This window comes from Canis lupus, chromosome 23 (genome assembly GCF_003254725.2).
Source record: "Canis lupus dingo isolate Sandy chromosome 23, ASM325472v2, whole genome shotgun sequence".
Classification (NCBI taxonomy): domain Eukaryota; kingdom Metazoa; phylum Chordata; class Mammalia; order Carnivora; family Canidae; genus Canis; species Canis lupus.
The window spans coordinates 14664986-14685004 of NC_064265.1; the positions used below are offsets into that span (position 1 = coordinate 14664986).

Below are 20019 nucleotides of genomic sequence, written 5' to 3' on the forward strand. Positions count from 1 at the left end.
ACCCTGGATAAGTAACAACATGGAGCTTTTCAACTCTGGGGTAATTTTCTGGTTTGGAAATGCATATAAATCAGTTTCTCAGTTACCTACCCTGAGAAACACACAATCAATCAAACAGTTAATGGTTAGTAACAAGACAAGTGTGCCTTGACATTTTTGTGGCTGCTACTTTTGTTATTTTTATTATTTTTATTTTGTCCTTGGTTTTCTTTCACTGTGGTATATAGGTTTGGAGCTAGTTCCAGCTAGTGATTTTACTCTTGCTATATTAAATTATATTCTATCCAACTTTAATTTTTTTATTTTTAAAGATTTTATTTATTTGACAGAGAGAGAGAGAGAGAGAGAGAGGAGAGAGAAGAGCGCACAAGCAGGGGGAACGGGAAAGGGAGAAGCAGGCTCTGTGCTGAGCAGGGAGCCCAATGAGGGACTCAATCTCAGGACCCCAGGATCATGACCCAAGCCAAAGGCAGATGCTTAACTGACTGAGCTACCCAGGCGCCCCTCTACCCAACTTCTATTTATTTATTTGTTTGTTTATTTGTTTATTTATTTATTTATATTTTATTTCAATTCAATTTTATCCAACTTTTAATTGCCTACTTTACAGACAGAGAAGATCTTTGCCATTTTAGGTTCCAAAGGGATGGGAAAATCTGTCTGTATGCTTACGTCATGTCCAGTATGTCCAGTTTTGTGCCTCTCACATAGAGTACACTCAGTAAGTGCTCACTGACAGACTGGATACTTTGTGTTTAAACTGCTTCTTTTTCAATACTACCTTAAAACACACATATACACACACACCCACAACCTATTTCAAACAGAATTCTTCTCTTAAAAAGATCATTTCTGTAAAAAGTAGTCATATACTGAGAAAGTAAGAAAGTAAATAGGAGACACAAGGAGATAGAGGGTCTTCACTGTGTATATACATTTCTAATACATATTCAGGGCAAAGGTCATCCCTTATACCTCATTATGTCCTGGGGACACAGCATAAAGACTCAATTATGGAAGGAACAAATCTTTTATGACAAGAGTACTGGTGATTATGGTAGTGGAGAAACAAGTGAAATTCAGAATTATAGTGCCAACTCTGTGAGCACTCAGTTTCTTTCAGAAAAATAAAAACAAAAGCAAACAAAAATGAGGACATATCTCTCAAAGAAAATGTTTACCCGAATGGGAATATAGGATTAACTTTTTGTCATTGAGCATGGCTATCTATTCAGAAATCTAAAAAAGGCATCTTTGTCTCAATCATAAATGGATTTAGTCACAGGGAATAATTACTCCTAATACCTTGAGGATAGTGAGGAGGAGGCTGGATGTTTGGAATCAGGTTTATCAACTTTGCCTGCACTTGGCTCTGGACTTCATAACAGTATGAGAAATCCCATTCTCCTACATGACCTTTGCAGGCTTTCATTCACTTCCTGGCACTGAAGAGAATTTTTATTAATAGTAGCTGTGAATGGACGAGAGTTATACAACTTTCTAGCACAGGGGAAGTTTTCATCTATCACTGAAAACAAGTTGATTTCAGGTCTCAAAATAGACAACATATTATCTGAGTTACAGGTCATAACAGATCACTTAGCTTAAGTTGGCTGTGATAAAACTGATAACCTTACAGTTCAGCTTACTAATAGTGGATTTTGTGGGTGCCTTAACGAGAACTAATTTAAGGAAATTAAAGTAGATTCTCAGTTTATTCCACCTCTTAAAGGTTTTCAAAGGAACATGTCCAGGCAGAGCCACAGCATTCCCTATGGCAAGGAACAAGATTTACATCTGGTCTGTGTGAATGGTACCCCCTGGTGTTATGAAGTGCGCGTACTGTGTATCCTCCCTGTCCTCAAAGGCTTGTATCTTGGGCAAATAGAAATGCACTCAAATAAAATGTCTTCAAGATATAATATATCATCATGTCTCATCTAAAACTTGTTCCTTACTTGGGAATAGGTAAGAAATTTCAAACCTTAGTATTCCTAGAATGCATCTCCAAAAAGCTTACTTGATTTTTCTGTCCAATATAACATAGTAAACTATTCCTGGGAACCTGAGTGCTGATTATTCACAATATTGTTTTAGCTCCATTAGTTCATCTCCAGATCTAGACTGTGAAGACAATCTCATTAAATATTTTGTTTCCATGGTAAGGAAAAATGTCTTCAGAACATCACATAGAGAGAACATATTTGTTATTGCTCATCACTTCAAAATTGACTCTAGCAGGGAACCGTAAACCAGATAAAAGCAAGAAACACCATTTTAATGCTTTTAGTTTTTATAATAAAACCTTGGCATTTCTTCACTAGACATTTGAATACTTTGTTGGGCTACTTCTTGTTCAATTGCCTTGTCTCTTGTTTGTGTCCATAGCCAAAATACTATTTCTTGGAAATACAATTCCTGATGCAGTTGTTATCAATGACATTTACTGACTCAATTACTATAGAGCTTGGGAAGATCTTATGAAAGTTAGACTAGAGTTTTGAAGACAGTGAGAAATAGTTTGTTGATGACATTTGCACTATTTAAGGATAATGTCCCAGTCTGAAAACTTGGTGAAATATCACCATCTTCTGTGATTTGACACTCAGCATTTACTTATATTTGAAAATTCTGAAGGAAATCCAGGAACTAGTCACAACAAATGTCAACATACAGTAATTTCAAAGTTTGAGCGACTCTAATCATTGTAGTAGAAACATTCATCCTTTTATTTGAGCCACTCATCTTTACAACATAGTTGAATGTTTTTGATCAGCTGTGCAAATTACGTGGGTACCAAACAAATTTGGTGTTTTTTCATTGGTCATTGGGAAAGCATTGTTTGGAAATACAGGAAGAAGCAACAGTTCTTCTTCATGTTCCTGATATTATATGTGTGTTTGTGGGTGTAATTACATATATTATTGAAAATATATTTGTTAATTTTCTTGTTTATTTTTAATATTTTTAAGTAGAGTTGACACATAATGTTATATTAGTTTCAGGTATACAATAGTGATTTGACAAGTTTGTAAGTTATGTCATGCTCACCACACACATAGCTCCCATCTGTCACCATACAACGCTATTGTAATACCATTGACTAGATTCTTTATGCCATGTCTTTTCTTCACACGACTCTTGATACATTTTTTTTTAGACTTTATTTATTTATTCATGAGAGACACACAGAGAGAGGCAGAGACATAGGCAGAGGGAGAAGCAGGCTCCCCTGCAAAGAGCGTGATACAGGACTTGATTCCAGGACCCCGGGATCATGACCCAAGCCAAAGGCAGACACTCAACCACTGAGCCACCCAGGTGCCTGACTCCTGATATATTTTTGATTCTGGATTCCAGATTCCATTCCTGATTTCAGACCAGTCATTTGAGAGAGCACAAACAAGATCAATTTGGGAAACATTTTGCCTGCTGTAAAGAAAATGGCCTCAGCTATAATGGGATATCTAGTCAATGCATTTCTTGAAAGTCATAGTGATGATAAAGTGAGACCATTTCTGAGCTAGAGGTGACATTAAAAACATTTCATCACAGGGCAGCCCCTGTGGCTCAGCAGTTTGGCGCCACCTTCGGCCCAGGGCGTGATCCTGGAGACCCAGGATGGAGTCCCACATTAGGCTCCCTGCATGGAGCCTGCTTCTCCCTCTGCCTGTGTCTCTGCCTCTCTCTGTCTCTGTGTCTCTCATGAATGAATAAATAAAATCTTAAAAAAAAAACCCAAACATTTGATCACCATTCTGGCATAAACTTTGGCCAATCAGAATTTAAATGTTGGAGTAGATCCTGGGAAACTCCTTGTTGTACCAGCCAGCACCCCATTCTTATAAGATCGTAAGAGGTACTGCAGGAGGCATCAGATTTGGAAGGGTTGCACTGATGGACTAATGCCAGCAGTCCATTATGTTTTACATATATGTAAAACAAATATGTTTTACTATTTTAACAAGCAGAGTGGCTTTTCTGGTATATGGAAGCTGAATATGAGCCCCATGCTTGGCTCAAGCATCTTAGGACAGTGGTTCTCAAATTGTAGTCTGAAACCTAAGGGTTCCCGAGAGACTTTTAGGAGATCCATAGGTCCTCCCCTTTCCAGTGACATGTCTATATGGAGTTATATTTTCTTCATATGATTATACCAAACAGAATATTGCAACAGGTTGTATACTGATGCAGATCTGGCCATCTTTTATTAAGCCAGACATTAAAGTGATTTGCAAAAAAAGTAAAAGAATACCATTCTCAAAAAAAAGTCTCTGAAAGATATAATATTTTCTATATAAATATGATATTTTTGTTAACATAGGATGGGCTTATTGTTTTTTGATCAACTAATAAACAATATTTTTAAGAGTATAAAGGGAGATACTGAGATACTGAGACCAAAGAGTATGTGAAATGCTACACTAAGAAATAAAATGATAAGAACTGTAGAGAACTGGGTAAAAGAGGCCTAATAGCTCCAATCCCTGATCCTTCTGCTTAGCTTTGTTGTCACTTGAGAGATTAGTTAATAATTTTTAAATATCCCTGTGTATTTCACTTATGCACATACATGTCCAGTAGCATATATTTGTATTGCAAAACCTTGCTAATTTACACTAATTTATGTGTATAAAGTTTTCAGTACTAGATCTCTTTTGTAAAGAAGTACATTTCACTAATGCTAAAAGAGCTGTTATCAAAATGCCACTCAGAAGAAAATAGCTTTACATAATAAATTAAAACTTTAATTAGCTTATCAACTGTCACGCTTTAGGTGCTTCTAAGATACCTAAACATTTCAGGAGAAATCCTTTCCAAACTTGTTTTTTTTTTTTTTTTTTTTTAATTTTTTAAACTTTTATTTATTTATGATAGGCACACAGTGAGAGAGAGAGAGAGGCAGAGGCACAGGCAGAGGGAGAAGCAGGCTCCATGCACCGGGAGCCCGACGTGGGATTCGATCCCGGGTCTCCAGGACCGCGCCCTGGGCCAAAGGCAGGCGCCAAACCGCTGCGCCACCCAGGGATCCCACTTGTTTTTTTTTTTTACCTGACTTTCAAGAGAGCGACAAAGAAAGCATGAGCCTCATTCTGTGCTATTATCCCAAATGCTGAAGCATCAGAATCAAAATTATCATCTTGTATTTTATCAAAGGCAACGGTGATCGAAAGGTTAACTATTATTTTATATAACCAAAAACCCCAAAAAGCAAAACAAAAACCAACAAGCAAACAAGCAAGCAAAAACATCCAAAATGATGTTGTAAAGTTGAGAACTTCTTATAAAGTCCTTACAAAGCTTCTTATAAAGCCCTTCTTATAATGGGCTACAAAGAAAATAAAAAACAAGACCACCCATTAGAAATGGACTTCAAGGGAAGATCATATCTCAGTCTTAACATGGGATGAAGGAAGGGCACAAAGAAAATCTCTCCCAAGGATCTGACCCAATAGGCCTTGTTTTGGTTAGTTTAAATTCATTCAGTCATTGTGGTCAAAGACCTAAGACAGAGAATGTAGGTAGTGCCCCCAGGTGACTAATAGGAGCAAATGCAAATTGTCTTGTAATAATGCCACTGATTATAAGAGGAAAACCAATTTCAGAAGTGTTAAAATGTGGAAAAACAACAACAAAAACATGTCTTAGAGACAACAAAATACAATTATTAGCATTTCCTGGTATATAAAAATTAATTAAATATTGCTTACATAGGAATAATCTGCATTATGCCATACTTTATCAGCCATGCTAATATAATGTGCTCTAGCAAGTGCACTACAAGAGGAAATAGAAGCAAAAATATACATTATCATGGGCAAAGTTACCCAACATTCAGAGTGTCTACACCTAAGACCACAATCAAGGTATAAAAATCTACATGCTTATCTCTCAAAACCAAGATATCTGACAAACATATTTGTAATGCATGCCACTTCTTTTCCTAATTTCTTTCCTCTGAATGTGTCTACACACTTGGAATTCCTTTTTTATGGGTCACAGATAAATGTATGAAGGTCCCTTGATTTTCACAGTTTAGCAGGAAATGTTTAACTCTTAAAAAACAATTTTTGAAAAATAGAGATTAGGAATATATGTTTAAAACCTACATGTAAATTAGAAGATATTTTGGGTGCTAACTCTCCACAATGCTTCTATGGCAATAGTACACATGCTCTTTATCATGATCTCAACCCAAAGCCCTAGATTGGTATGCAGTAGCAAATTAGTAGCTCTAAGTCTACTTTTCTTTTATGTTTATTGGTTTGGTTCCTAAGAAATGTAGATTCAAGGGTGGTGTCTTGCTGAAGGTGGCATCTATTTTGTGGCTGTGATAAAATAGGTTCTTATGTGGACAAAAACTGAGGTTTCAGTTGTCACTGCCAAGTCACCTAATTGACCATCGAGGCTGCTTGGTGATGGTCTATGATCCAGAAATGTCTCCCAGCAAGCATTTGACACAAGAGAACTTTAAAAGATCAAATGAGTCTTTCTAGACTACAGATGTCCTGCATGGGATGGATGTCATAATGAGTGCTTTGAGAAACCAGCTGTCTTCTGGGAGCTAACTGCTGATCACTAACCCCTACCCCTACCAATGACCCCCCTACCAAGGGTCATTGCCTTTCCTCTTCCTTTTTTGAACATAGCACAGATTGCCTTTTCTAAAGTTGAAATATTCAAACCTTTCTCTTCATTAGTTTCAAATATCTAGTAGTGATTCTCTTTTTCATGTCATAAAATAATGAGTTATAGATTATACAATACTTGAACATAACTATACACTTTAAGAGGGGTCTTGAGACCTGCATGGAAATACTCAAAACAGACAACGGTGTTGGAAATTTAAAAAATGGCTAAGGGTTTTGCTGAGGAATTCCCTATCCTCTTTTGTTTCCTTACAACTGTTGTCTCAGTACTGAAAGCATAAAATGCTGCATCAAGTGGGATGCCTCTTAAATGAGAAATGGATGAAGTAGGTGCTTTGAATAGAAATATGAAATAAAACTCTTCTGTTGAAATTATAGCCTTGGTACAAAATAGCATTTATTCAAGTCATTCAAACAACTCCATTCCATCCACAAAGAATAAAAATACCTCTTAGAAGCCTAGATACCTTTTCCTTGTCTTCTTACAACACAAATGACCCAAAGGAATTCATTTCCAAGTGTCACTGGATGCATAAACTTGCTTTTCTACTGTTTTGTGTTAAGAGGGTAAATGGATAATTAACTGTTCAGTGCTTTTCTTTTTGTTGTGAAAAATGGAACCCTCTGTATGAACTTTTCTTTCTCTTTTTTGCCCAACAGAAAATGCCATATTTTATATTAATATATAAAATACATATCAATACATTTATGAACAAACGGGAAAATGCATAAATACACATATATGTGCAAGTAGAGCATCTCAATGGTAGAATAAAGTAAATCTAAATTTGTGTTGTTTTCCAAACACAAACATTCAACTCTCACCATTGATTTCACTGAAAATATTTTTTTAATCTATGATACAATTATGGATTAATTCTTTGTGGATAAGTCTTTCAGTGAGTGTATATTGGGTAAAGGTTTGGTTAAAGACAGAGGACTTATTGTCGTACAGAACTGAGGTCAATTTTGAAATCCTACAGTCCTCTTCAAATAGTTTTATCTTGAATGCGTTAATACAGGCCTACTCATTTGCCCTCTTTGAAGCCATGTGGTTTTCTACAGGACCCTATTTCATCAGGGTCCCAAATGTCTGTCTTGCCTCCATTCCAAGGGATGTCTGCTGCTATATTTCTGAGCAAAAGTCAGTCAGAACTCACCTCTCCTTCCCTGGGCCAAGGCCTTCCATTCTGGGTGTATTTGCTTTGATTCTGTCGCTTCTTTTGTCCTCCATCAGCGAATTTGCACAGTAAAGGCTCACTAGGGGCTGGGAAGATAAGAAACCAATTCTATATTAGCAAATCCCCCTTAAAAACAAGTGATTATTTGAGTCACAGTAGTGCTTTGTAATGCCTATCTTTTGAAGTTGTCTTGCTTCTGGAGAGATATTTGGCCCCCTTTTAGTCTCAATTATGTTGGCTGCTATTCTAACTGGGCTTCAAAAAAGTACTGGCAGACCATAAAAGAATGCAAAAAAATATTGTTGAAAAAATAATCAGCTGAAGCAGAATGTGAACTTGCCTGAGAAGTAAAGAGGGGATGTTGAGTCCTTCCAGTTATATTAATGCTAAAAACCAAACAGGTTGAAAACGGAGTCACCTATGCTAAGCTCCCTGTCCCCAAACCAAAACCTAACTTAATTACAAGCTTGGTTCTTCCAGAAATGGAATTTTAAACCAGCCAATCAGGAGTCACCCGATCAGCACTAGAGAGGTAATTTACCTGATATACCACTGCCACCCCCTTAAGAAAAGTGACCTTGCCACAACCAATCAACTATTTGCCACTATGACTTTCTTATTCCCCCTCCCTTCTGCTATAGAAGCCTCCCATTTGCAAACATCCTCAGATCTCTTTTCTACCTGAGGAGTTGCTGCCTGATTCGTGATTTCTTGAATAAAGCCAATAAGATCTTTAAAATGTACTCAGTTGAATTTTGCCTTTTCACATTAAAAACATATTCATAACCAGTATTTGTATGTAGGTAAATATTTCCCCCTCAAAGTAACTATGTTTTCACAGTAGAAACTGTAAGATTCTATTTTTGGAGAGAGATCCTTAAAAGCTGCCTTCTAAAAAGGGAGTTATTTTGCTAATTACAACCAAATCAGGTTTTTTTTTTTCTCATTAATCTCTACAATTTCAAAAAGGCTAGAAGTTGATTGTCCATTGAACCCCTTTCACTCCAATTTCCCAGTGAAATCTAGTCAGTATCCCAGGGAGGACAATTATTTAAGTATCAAATGAGCCCACATGATAAAATACAGTCAAAAGATATGGCTCTAACAAATGAATCCTGGACTATGGTAGTGAGGGGTGGGAGAGGAATGTGGTGGTCCTAGGTGATTTAAGGAAACTTATTTGATAGTCTTAAAACATTACAGGGAGAAACTTATTCTTTCAAATTTGATGACCCCTCCACAACCCTACTTGCCTATAAAAATTGCTTGTTGTTACTACAAATATTTAAAAATGAATTAATAAAAAGAATGCTACACTGGCCTTAAAAAACTTAGTGCATTAACATGGCTTGAAGGATTTTTTTGCTAGTTTATTACAAATATTAATGTATAAGTTTATAATCTGAAAACTAAAATGAACCCCTTTCCTTCCCAACTCCCTGGGAAAATGTTTTCTTCTAAAGAAGAAAACATTAATTGTATTAATGGTTGAAGGGGAGCAGACTATACTCCTGAGGAATATGCTTCTTTGGCATAAGGATTAATTTAGGCTGATTATTTTTGAGAAACAGTACATAAAAAAAAAAAAGCTCTGAAAACTAACTGGAAGTTCTCCTTTTGTAAGAGACATTGACATTAATAAGGGAAATCTCCATTTGTAACAGGTACCTCTTTCTTTGAATCTGGAAGAAAAGAATATTTTAAATCTTGGGACGCCTGAGTGGCTCAGTGGTTGACCACCTGCCTTTGGCTCAGGTCATGATCCTGGGGTCCTGGGATCGAGTTCTGCATTGGGCTTTCTTCGGGGAGCCTGCTTCTCCCTCTGCCTATGTCTCTGCCTCTCTCTGTGTGTCTCTCATGATAAATAAATAACATCTTAAAAAAAAAAACTTTAAATCTTAAGAAATTCTTATCAGTGGAGAAGCAAGGACTTACATTTATGTAACAGCTTTACCCTTGTTTACTGTGCTTTTCCTGGTAACCTTCCATAACTGGTCTCCCTGTCTCTTCCCCAACATCTTCCTTTGTCTTTATCTGACGATGGTATTTAAGATGGTATTTGGGCCATTTCAGGGAGTTACTAGGTTTTCGTGGATATCTCCATACAGGAGGCATACAGGTTATTAAACCTGTTTGGTTTTTCTCTTGTTCATATGTCTTTATTGGGGTGGGGTCTCATCCAAGAACCTAGACAGGTAGAAGGAAAATTATTTTTCCTCCCCTGCATGATCCTAATTCTTTATCCCTCCTTGATCCTTGCCTTTTGCCATGTGGTATTGCTGAGCCTTCTGAATCTTGGTCTGACCCCATGTGTATGGCTCTAGTCGATGAAATGTTAGCAGATGAGACACAAGCAGAAGACTGAAATGTTTTGAATTTTGCTTCTTTTGCTACTGTGCATAGATACATGAATACACTCAGCCTGGCCTGCTGAAGGATGAGATACAAGTGTAAATGAGTAATCCCTACCATCAGAGCCAAGGCCAAAGTAGATCATCCAATGATAACCACCTGGACCTGCGAGTAAGCTCATCTAAAATCAGCAGGAATACACAGATAACAAGCAGTTGATCACAGACCAAATGAGGTAAGTAAAGACCATTCCACAAATATGTAAGCTAAATAAATATTGGTTCAGGTCACTAAAATTTTGCATTATACAACACTATATCTTGATAGATAACTGATATCATTTCCTCCCCATCTCCACTCCAGCTAGGTTGCTTGCATTTACTAATCTGGATAAAGAAAACAAAAAGATTATGGAATTCATGAGACTTTCCTTTGTCTCCAAAATCAATAGTGAAAAAAGAAATGAGTGGGTATCTACAAATACATATTTGAAAATCATTTTGTCTTTTAGTGGCTGTAGTATTTACTCCATCCTTTTAGTGTACTCTTTATTAGCAGCAGAATTCCATTAATCAATATTGAAGGAAATACTGACTTAAACAGACAGAAGTTCACAACTGACCAGGGAAAATGAAAAGTAGAATGTCTTGCCTGCCTATGGAGGCAGCATGAAGGAATATGTAACTCATCCTGGCATACAATTCAACCAATATCATTCCTCACCAAGCACAAGTGCTTCCCAACTGTCTGTTTTTGGGAGCCTCTAATTTCAGTGACTTAGGTGAAGCCACAGAAATCACACAAAGAAAGGCTGAATCATGAAGTGTCTGCAGACAGTTGCTGCCATCACATTGAAGTAGTCTAAATTCTTTCTCCAGATGAAGAAATGAAAGGGTAAATGCAATCAAAGATTCTAAGACTGTATATTAAAGAAAATTTCCTTTGAGACTCCAAAAGCATCTATAAATATGTACCTCTAGTGAGGAATGTTTATACATATGTATCATATATATCATTTTACATCTACAATCATTCCTTACTATACGATACTTTCTCTCTTGCTATTTTAAAAATTCAAGGTATATTCACCCAGTCAAATGGGATGGTCATGCTGATATGTGGGTTTATAACCAGTAATAGGACAAATTTCTCACCAAAGGCAAATAAATAGGCAAATACTATATTTGGCAAAGGCAAATAAATCTAGAGATATCTTAAATTTCCTGCTATAAAAAAATGTGGATTCTACCTTTTATGTTTCTTGGGATAATAACTTTCATGAGTCATACTTTCAACTGTCTGAAGCAGGATTCTCTTTATTGTCTCCTAAAACGGATTCTTTTAGAGTACATAATATACTGATTCTAATAGTCTAGAATATGATAATGTCTTCTCTTGAGGTTGTTCATGTTTCTGTAGGCTTTAACACTTAGTTTGGGTACATTTCAGTGTTAGGGGTGGCAGTCTGCTTCCTAGCTCCTTGACTTTCTAGTTACAAGAGACCAGATACCTTTTAAATTTTTTTAATATTTCTGTGACTCATTTTCCTCATGTATGAGATGAGAATAATAATGTTATGTACTTCAGTCAGCTGTTGTGAAGAATAAATAAATTAATGTAAGAAAATGGTTTTAAACAACTATATGGTACCTAAACAATTATTAAAACCACGTTAGCTACAACTGTCACTATTGCTTAGCATCTTTATTAGCCACTGGCCATGTAACAGCTATGAAACCTACTTACTTGGCAGAGTCAGAGTTCAGAGTGTTTAATCAACTGGGCTTATTGTTCCTCAGCTCTGTCCCACTTTAACTCTACGGTGGTTTGGCTAAAGAACTTGCCACTGACTCTCCTCCAAGAACAGTAAAAAGATTTCCTCATTGAGAGGATCTATGTTTCCAAAATGGTTCTTGCTGACTGTAGCTTGCCACTGGACCAACCAGCCACTACAGCCCAGGTTTCCCTGAGACATTACCAAGTTTCGGCTTCCATTATCCACTGAGTATAATCCAAATCATGTTCTGTTATGTGTGTTAACATTTAACTTACACTGAATGCTCCCTGTTCCTTTTTCTGTGTTTTTTTTTAATTTAAATTCAATTAGCCAACATATAGTACATTATTAGTTTCAGATGTAGTGTTCAATAATTCATGAGTTGTATATAATACCCAGTGCTCATCAAATCCCATGCCCTCCTTAATGCCCATCACCCTGTTACCCAATCCTCCCATCCACTTCCTCTCCAGCAACCCTCAGTTTGTTTCCTATAGTTAAGAGTCTCTCATGGTTTGCTTCCCTCTCTGATGACTTCCTATTCAATTTTCCTTCCCTTCCCCTATGATCCTCCACTCTACTGCATTTTTTAAAAATTATTCGTACTACAGTTTTTTGTTATTCAATTGCTAGAGCTCTATTGGCAGTTTAAATCCATCAAATCTGTATTTCACTACTAGGATAAATACAGTACTGTTTACACGTTATAGGCAAGCAAAATCTGCTGCCTAAAATATGTCTCTTTGGCATGTATACACAAACACACATGCATATGCACATATATACATATTTAAAGACCTTCTTGGTGAGCCCTTGGAAGCTATAGAATTAGGAGGACAGCACTGGCAGGAAAAGAAAAGGCTCCGAACGAATTATTACCTTTAGGATTTCTTCTACCTACTGGTGTAGAGAAATTTTATAGAAGCATCCTTGAAACAAATACTACCAAATAGCAATTTGCCAAAGATCAATTATACATAGACTATGAGATTCTAGGTTGTAAACTTACCTTGAAAATTTTCCATTACTGAAAAAAGAACTTTCAAAACAATATTTTTAACACTAAAGGAAACTTAAAAAGCCATAGTGTAAGACTTTTTAAGCTCTCAACTGAGAAGTCTTTGTGAGTTGTGTTTTATCGTGTCTTAGAGTCTTCAAATCTTTAGCCACCCTGGTGTTAGAGGATCTTCATAAACTGTTAGACTATGGATTTTGGTAGTGAACTATTTATATTTATTGACATTACTATGTTGAAACATCTGCTGTTGCTTTATTGATTTGAAGATGATTATGATGGGAAAGCAAATAGGGCCACAATTTTTTATTAAATGAAATAAAAGGGGATTCCTGGTTGGCTCAGCGGTTTAGCACCTGCCTTTGGCGCAGAGCGTGATCCTGGAGTCCTGGGATCGAGTCCCACATTGGGTTCCTTGCATGGAGCCTGCTTCTCCCTCTGTGTCTCTGCCTCTCTCTCTCTCTCTCTCTCTCTCTCTATGTCTCTCTTGAATAAATAAATAAAATCTTAAAAATCAAATCAAATCAAATCCCAGGGACACATTTGAAAATGTGTCATTAAAAAAAGGATGGAATATCCATATATCATCCTCAAATTTAGGCAGATAATTCTAATTGTTATTTTCTTGGGGAGGTTGGTGGGGGGTGGGGAAGTAAATTGCATTGAGAGTGTAAGAGAAAACAGTGAATTAAATGAATTAAATGAGTTAAGATTAACATAATCTTCTAATTCTCAGGTGATTTCTAGATACCTACAAGATAAAATCCAAATCCCTCTATCAGAAGAGAAGAATTTGTTCCCTTGATCTTATCTTTCACCAGACTCCTCCCACTCCTGTGGCCTACAATGCCCTCACCTTTAAATGCCTTTCCCCAGGCCTGGAATTTTCCCTTCCCAGCTTCCCCCGCATACACACCCTCCATCTGGCAAACTACTAATCAACCTTCAGAAATGCAGCTTTCAAATGTCATATTCTTCAGAAAGCCTTCCTTGACTCTACTTCATCTCACTTCCAAGAGAAATTATCTAGTGCTTACTTGGCAGACTTTCATAGGTTGAATGCAGTTTCTGTTTGTGTTAAGTTTTAACAGTAGCAATTAATTTCCAAGCTTGAGTTTGAAAGTGATTATAGGAAAGGTCAGAATGCAGTTTACATATGCACACGTGCAGGTTGTTAACAGCATTTTGCACATAGGTATACATAATACTTGAAAGTCATGCTACTCAAAGTATGGTCCAAGGACCAGCAGCAACAGGATCAGTACTTGGGAGCTTGTTAGAAATACAGGGTCTGGGCCCTTCCCCAGATCTATTCAATCAAAATCTGCATTTGAACCAGATCCCCAGGTGATTCCTCTGCACACATCATCAGTTTGATTTCTGACTGGCTCTTTAAAGGAGGAAGAAGGAATGCATCTTAGATGTTAAACATGAATCTTCTGAATAATGAGATGATTTCAGTAGCACAGAAATATTATATTGTCTACAATTTCCTTATTGCAGTATTATGCTACCAATTAATTTTGTTTAGTCTCTTTTCACAGTAGTTAAAATACAGACTAAATGAAGAAGAGGCCTTTGTGGAAGTGAGATGCAGTTATAAGCCACAGATTGTAATGTGCTAGAAGACATTATGGTCTATCATGAAAATGGAGAGTATTTAAAATATAATTATAACAATGCATGGCGATAAAGTTGCATGGTAATTATGAAGGAGTAATTACTGTTTGTTTGTTTAGTGGAGTATTTCTAGTCTTCCAAACTCTGTGTTAAACATGAAACATCCAATGCATAAACTGATAAGATAATCTTGTGACTTACAGGATTTGCTGCTTTAATCAAACAGAACACCACAATATATTTTACCTTGCAAAATATTGTAAATTTTTTTGATTCTTATTTGAAACTTAACACACCTTATTCTTCCCTTGTGGTTTGATGGCTTTCTTGAAAGTTATGTTTGGATTCTTTTCTCTTTCTTTTTTTGTTTATCTATTACAGGTTTCTGGTTGTGGCTACTGTTAGGTTCATGTATTACATCTTATGCATAGAGTAGTATATGTTAAACTGATGGTCACTTAGGTTTAATCTCATTCTAAAGTACTAATTTTTTTTTTTTACTTTCCACATTCATATTTTAGGTATATGATGTCATACCTTACATCCTTTCAGTTTGTGAATCCTTTGATTTTTGTAGATATAATTGATTTTACTGCTTTTGTGTTTTCACCATACTGGTTTAAAAGTGATTAATCTATAGCTTTTTTTTTTTTTTTTTTTTTTTTTTAAGATTTACCTATTTATTCATGAGAGACACACAGAGAGAGAGACGGGCAGAGACACAGGCAGAGGGAGAAGCAGTCCCACACAGGAAGCCCAATGCGGGACTCCATCCCAAATCCTGGGATTACTTCCTGAGCCGAAGGAAGATCCTCAATCGCTGAGCCACCCAGGCATCTCTAATCTATAGCTTTTATTATATGTTTGCATTTACCTGCGACATTCTTTCCTTTCATGATTTTCTGATTCCTGATTATGGCTTTTCCTTTCCACTAATTTCCCTTTAAGATTTCTTGTAAGCCTGGTTTAGTGGTGAAGGGCACATGAAACATTCTCCAGTTGATAACATGTAAGCCAGAAAACAAGTCTCAATAAATGCAAAAAGACTGAAATCATATCATGCATCCTTTCCAACCACAACAGTGTGAAACTAGAAATCAATCACAAGAAAAAATCTGGAAGAACACGAATATGTGGAAGCTAAATAACATGCTACTAAACAATGAATACTCAACAAAGGAATCAGAGGGAATTTTAAAAATGCATGGAAACAAATGAAAATGAAAACACAATGGTCCAATATCTTTGGGACTTAGCAAATTTGGCTCTAAGAGGGGAGTATATAGCAATGCAGATCTATGTCAAGAAACAATAAAAATCTCAAACAACCTAAAGTGGCTAGAGAAAGAACAAAAAAATCACATAGTCAGTAGAAGGAAGGGATGATAAAGATGAGAGCAGAAAGAAATGATTCAGAAACAAAAAATCCAATAGAAAAGATCATTGAAACCAGGAGCTGGGAAAGCACAAACAACAGAAACTTAACTTGCCTTCAGTTTTATGATTCACTAAGAATGCTTTCTAACATCGTATTTTACAAATAGATGTTGACCTACCTTGTAGTTTCTGCATATTAATAGCAGAGTTCCTACTGTCCCTTAGAGAAGTGAACTTTCTCAATTTTTAGCACGCTATTTAAATTCCTCAGGTATTTATATTGGATTGTAGTGACGGTCTTTCAAAATATCTATTACCATAACTTACAAGTCTGGTGGTTTAAATACAAAATTTAAAAATTTCTCACCTCAGGTAGATTGCAAATTTTACTTCAGGAAACAAAAAGGGAAAGGTGGAAGAAGCTGAGTGGAAAAGATCAGCTAATGACAAGAGAGTCAGTTTATCGGAGATGAGCTTATAAAATCTGAGACTGAGTGAAAGAATGAGATAAAAATAAAAATTAATTAAATAATTAAAATAATTAAAGAATTCCAAGAACTAAGTTAAAATGTAAAATTTTAATCTAGAAACTATTTTTTAAATGTGTAAATACAGATCAGTTTTCAATTAAAAAAACAAACACAAAATTATTCTTGTAATATTCAGGGTACCTTGAACATTAAAAAGCTATTTCATACCAGAGAATTAAAAAATGATACTGAATGAAGAATGTTAGTCAAGCTTAGAAACATTTTTAACACATACATTCATTAAAATGAAACAAAACAAAAACTCTTCAAATCTATTCAGTGTATGTATATGTGTCACTACTCTGGACTTTGCCCTGACAAAGTGGTCACAGTCTAGAGGAGGAGAAAGACAAGCAAAAGGAAACTTCTAGCAGCTTGCAGTGGATATTATAATAGGAATAGAGGTAGGTATTTTGAAAGCATAAAATAGATGCCAGTCTCTAGCACTGTAGACAGTGTCCTCTAGCTCAGAAGTCACACCAATACCACAGTTTTAAAAGGTCAAATGTCACAAGAATGGCTCCCCCCCCCCCCGCAACTGCCAGATCATGAATGTGCACATGAAGGACGTTAGTCCAACTGTTATCTAGTCTGATTAAAAACAGGCTTTTATTAAATGTTTAGTGAATGAAAATATGAATAAATGAGATGGAGGCAATGAAAGGATTTTGTTGAAATACTCTTAGGACATCTGAGGCCATATACATCTTAGGTTGAAAGCTGGCAGCCTTATGACAATAAATATGAACTTCCAGCATTTACCTTAATCCTCCACAATCCTTGAGCTTCCTTCTGTTTTATACCTGACCAGCTTCCCTCATTTCCTTCCAAATGCAAACAGTATCATTAGTCTGTAATGATTTGGAAAAAAATAATAATGATGTAAAAATGATAGATGTGTCTTTCTAAATAACCCTGTGTCGGGCACCCGGGTGGCTCAGTCAGTTAAGCTGTCGGAGTCTTGATTTTGGCTCAGATCATGATCTAAGTTGAGCCCTGCATTATCTCCACACTGGAGTTTAAATTTCTCTTTCTCCTTCTCCCTCTGCCTTTCCCCGTACACACATGCTCAGTCTCTCTCTTAAATAAACAAACAAATAAATAAATGACTCTGTTAAAACCCAGGTCCTTAATTTTCATGACTAATTCCAAAATACTTGCTGTTATATCCAGGAAAGTTTCACAGACAGCGTCCTCTGATTTGTCTGCCAAAGATTTGTTATTTTCTCTCTCCTACATATGCTCTATACATAATAGACTTTATGTGCATATATGCATGTATGTGAATATCTCTAACTTGTACATATTTATATATGCATCTATCTAAATCATCTTTCTAGATGTAGAGCGAACAAGTTCCAAATTTTAAATAAAATTTACATGGCAAACATTACTTCAAAACTTCAAACTAACAACACAGGATTACTACATTTTAGAGTCAGAAAGCCTTTACCTATAAGAAAGTTGGCTATTTGGTTACACTGCCTTTTGACTTCTAGCATCTTGTTTACCATTTAATTATGTTTTATGTATTATAATAAGTTAATTGTAATCATTTGAATACTTCTTAGTTGCAATAGACTTTTATCCTGGAAGATATATAGCCTCTGTTATCTGATCCTAAAATTTATTTAATTCAAACCTTTTATTTTGCCAATAAGGAAAATAAAAGTTTAATGATTTGTCAACTAATTTGTGGTAGCTGGTGGCAAAGTCACACCCAGAATGGTGTACTCTGGATTTCTAATCAAACATTCTCCGACCGCTTACTTTCTACCTTCCTTACTATGGGAGGTAAAAGGAAATGAGTTTCAAGCAGTTTTTGTGATTGACTTCACAATTTGGGGATGGAGCAAAAAGATGGAATATTCTTTAAGATATGATTACAGCGGTTCTCTACCCTCAAGTTAGAGTTACAACTGAACACTAGGCAACTAATAAGATCTTCTAAGATGATTTACAGTGCTATTCTAATAGTAGTTCGTTTTAATAGAAAAAACAAATCACATGGGCTATATTTACAAGTGTCAGATACATCTTTACTTCTATCATTTAGGCCAAAATGAGCACAGAAATATAAACCAAAAAGGTAGAAATAAATAAAAAGTTAATTAAACTTAAATGAAGTGTGATTTGCAGATACATTCCCAATTTTATCTCTCAGTAATGGATTAATGCTTATATTTAGTTTCAAATATAATTCTCTACTATGCATAATAGCCTTACAGAAGAGGAAAATGCCCCACAGTGATAATAAAAGCAGAGAATAGCTGTTTGCCTAGACATGAGAGAGAAAATCACTTTTTGATAAGTTATATTATGGCCTACGTAATTATTTCAAGCTCACCTCTGTTTTATGTAATAAAACAGCATTTTTTTTCTGTGTTTGTAAAAATTGTCTGCTAATTCTTTACAGATATAAGAAGAGATTATTTTTAGAAGAAAAACCAAGCCCTAAAGGGGGATAAATTAGATGAGAAAGTTAATGTTTCATGTAGATGGGACACAGAGAATACATTTGAAGGTTAAATTTCATTCATTTTATAAGGAATATTGCTAAAACATTATCTGTGCTGAATGAACGCAATGCTTTGATACCAAGAAAGTAGAGAGTATCAGCACTTCCGAAAAAACACCAACTTGCTTATCTACAACTGACTTACATAACCAATTATCAATTGGGGAACCTCCTATAGTTGGAAGATAAACCATTAAGGGTAAGTTTTCTAAGATAAAAATAAGAGAATCTTATTTATTGACCAAGATGGGCCATATCTTGTCTTGTCTCATATTTCCATATTTCCATGGCACTGTACTTGACTCTGATAGAGCTCTTTGCATACTGTATGTAATATTATTATATACCCAATGTAACAATACACTTTTAGAAAGATGTACACAAAGAAAAAATAGCTATAATCACCCCTTTGATACTTAAAATGAATAAACACAAAAATAGAAGAAACATTATAAAGTAGTAAATTGAAACTATACAAAGGTTAAAATTTTTAAAAAAGTACAAGACCTCCTCTCAACTCCCCCACTCTTTTTTATTTTTTAATAATTCCTTCCAGGAAAGTGCATAAATATATATTTACTAAACCACTTGTTCTAGTTGTTTGGTTTCTTGGTTTGTTTTGGGTTGTTTTCAGTTCTAAAGGGGGCACTATTGCTCAGCATGTTGGTTTTGTTCTTTGTGTACCTTAATTATGCATGAAGAGCTTTCCATATTAGCACATATCACCCTTCTGAAACGCTGCTCGGTATTGTAACATAATTATCATGCACCATAATTTATAAATGTCCATCACTAGGGGACCAGCTAAAGCTCATTAAATTTCCATAATGCATTTCCATGTTCTTTCTACTATTATGAAAATTTGATTTGATTGAAGTCAGGAGCTGGGTCTATTCACCTTTGCCTACCATCCACCCCAGTGGCCTCACAGAGTCTGAGGATAATCCACATTTCATTATCTGTTGATCAAATTACTAAATAAATGCAGACAGATAAAGT

General features: G+C 35.7%; 1 protein-coding gene across 21 annotated transcripts in view; it reads right to left on the reverse strand.

Moving 5' to 3' along the window:
• RBMS3 (RNA binding motif single stranded interacting protein 3) overlaps window positions 1–20019 on the reverse strand; it is a 1287947-nt gene that overhangs the window by 131571 nt on the left and 1136357 nt on the right. For all 21 annotated transcript variants that reach the window (XM_025461062.3, XM_035705246.2, XM_049099705.1 and 18 more), the window contains one exon: window positions 7811–7917. In XM_025461062.3, the coding sequence (XP_025316847.1) occupies window positions 7811–7917 (107 nt within the window). The remainder of the gene's footprint in view (window positions 1–7810; window positions 7918–20019) is intronic.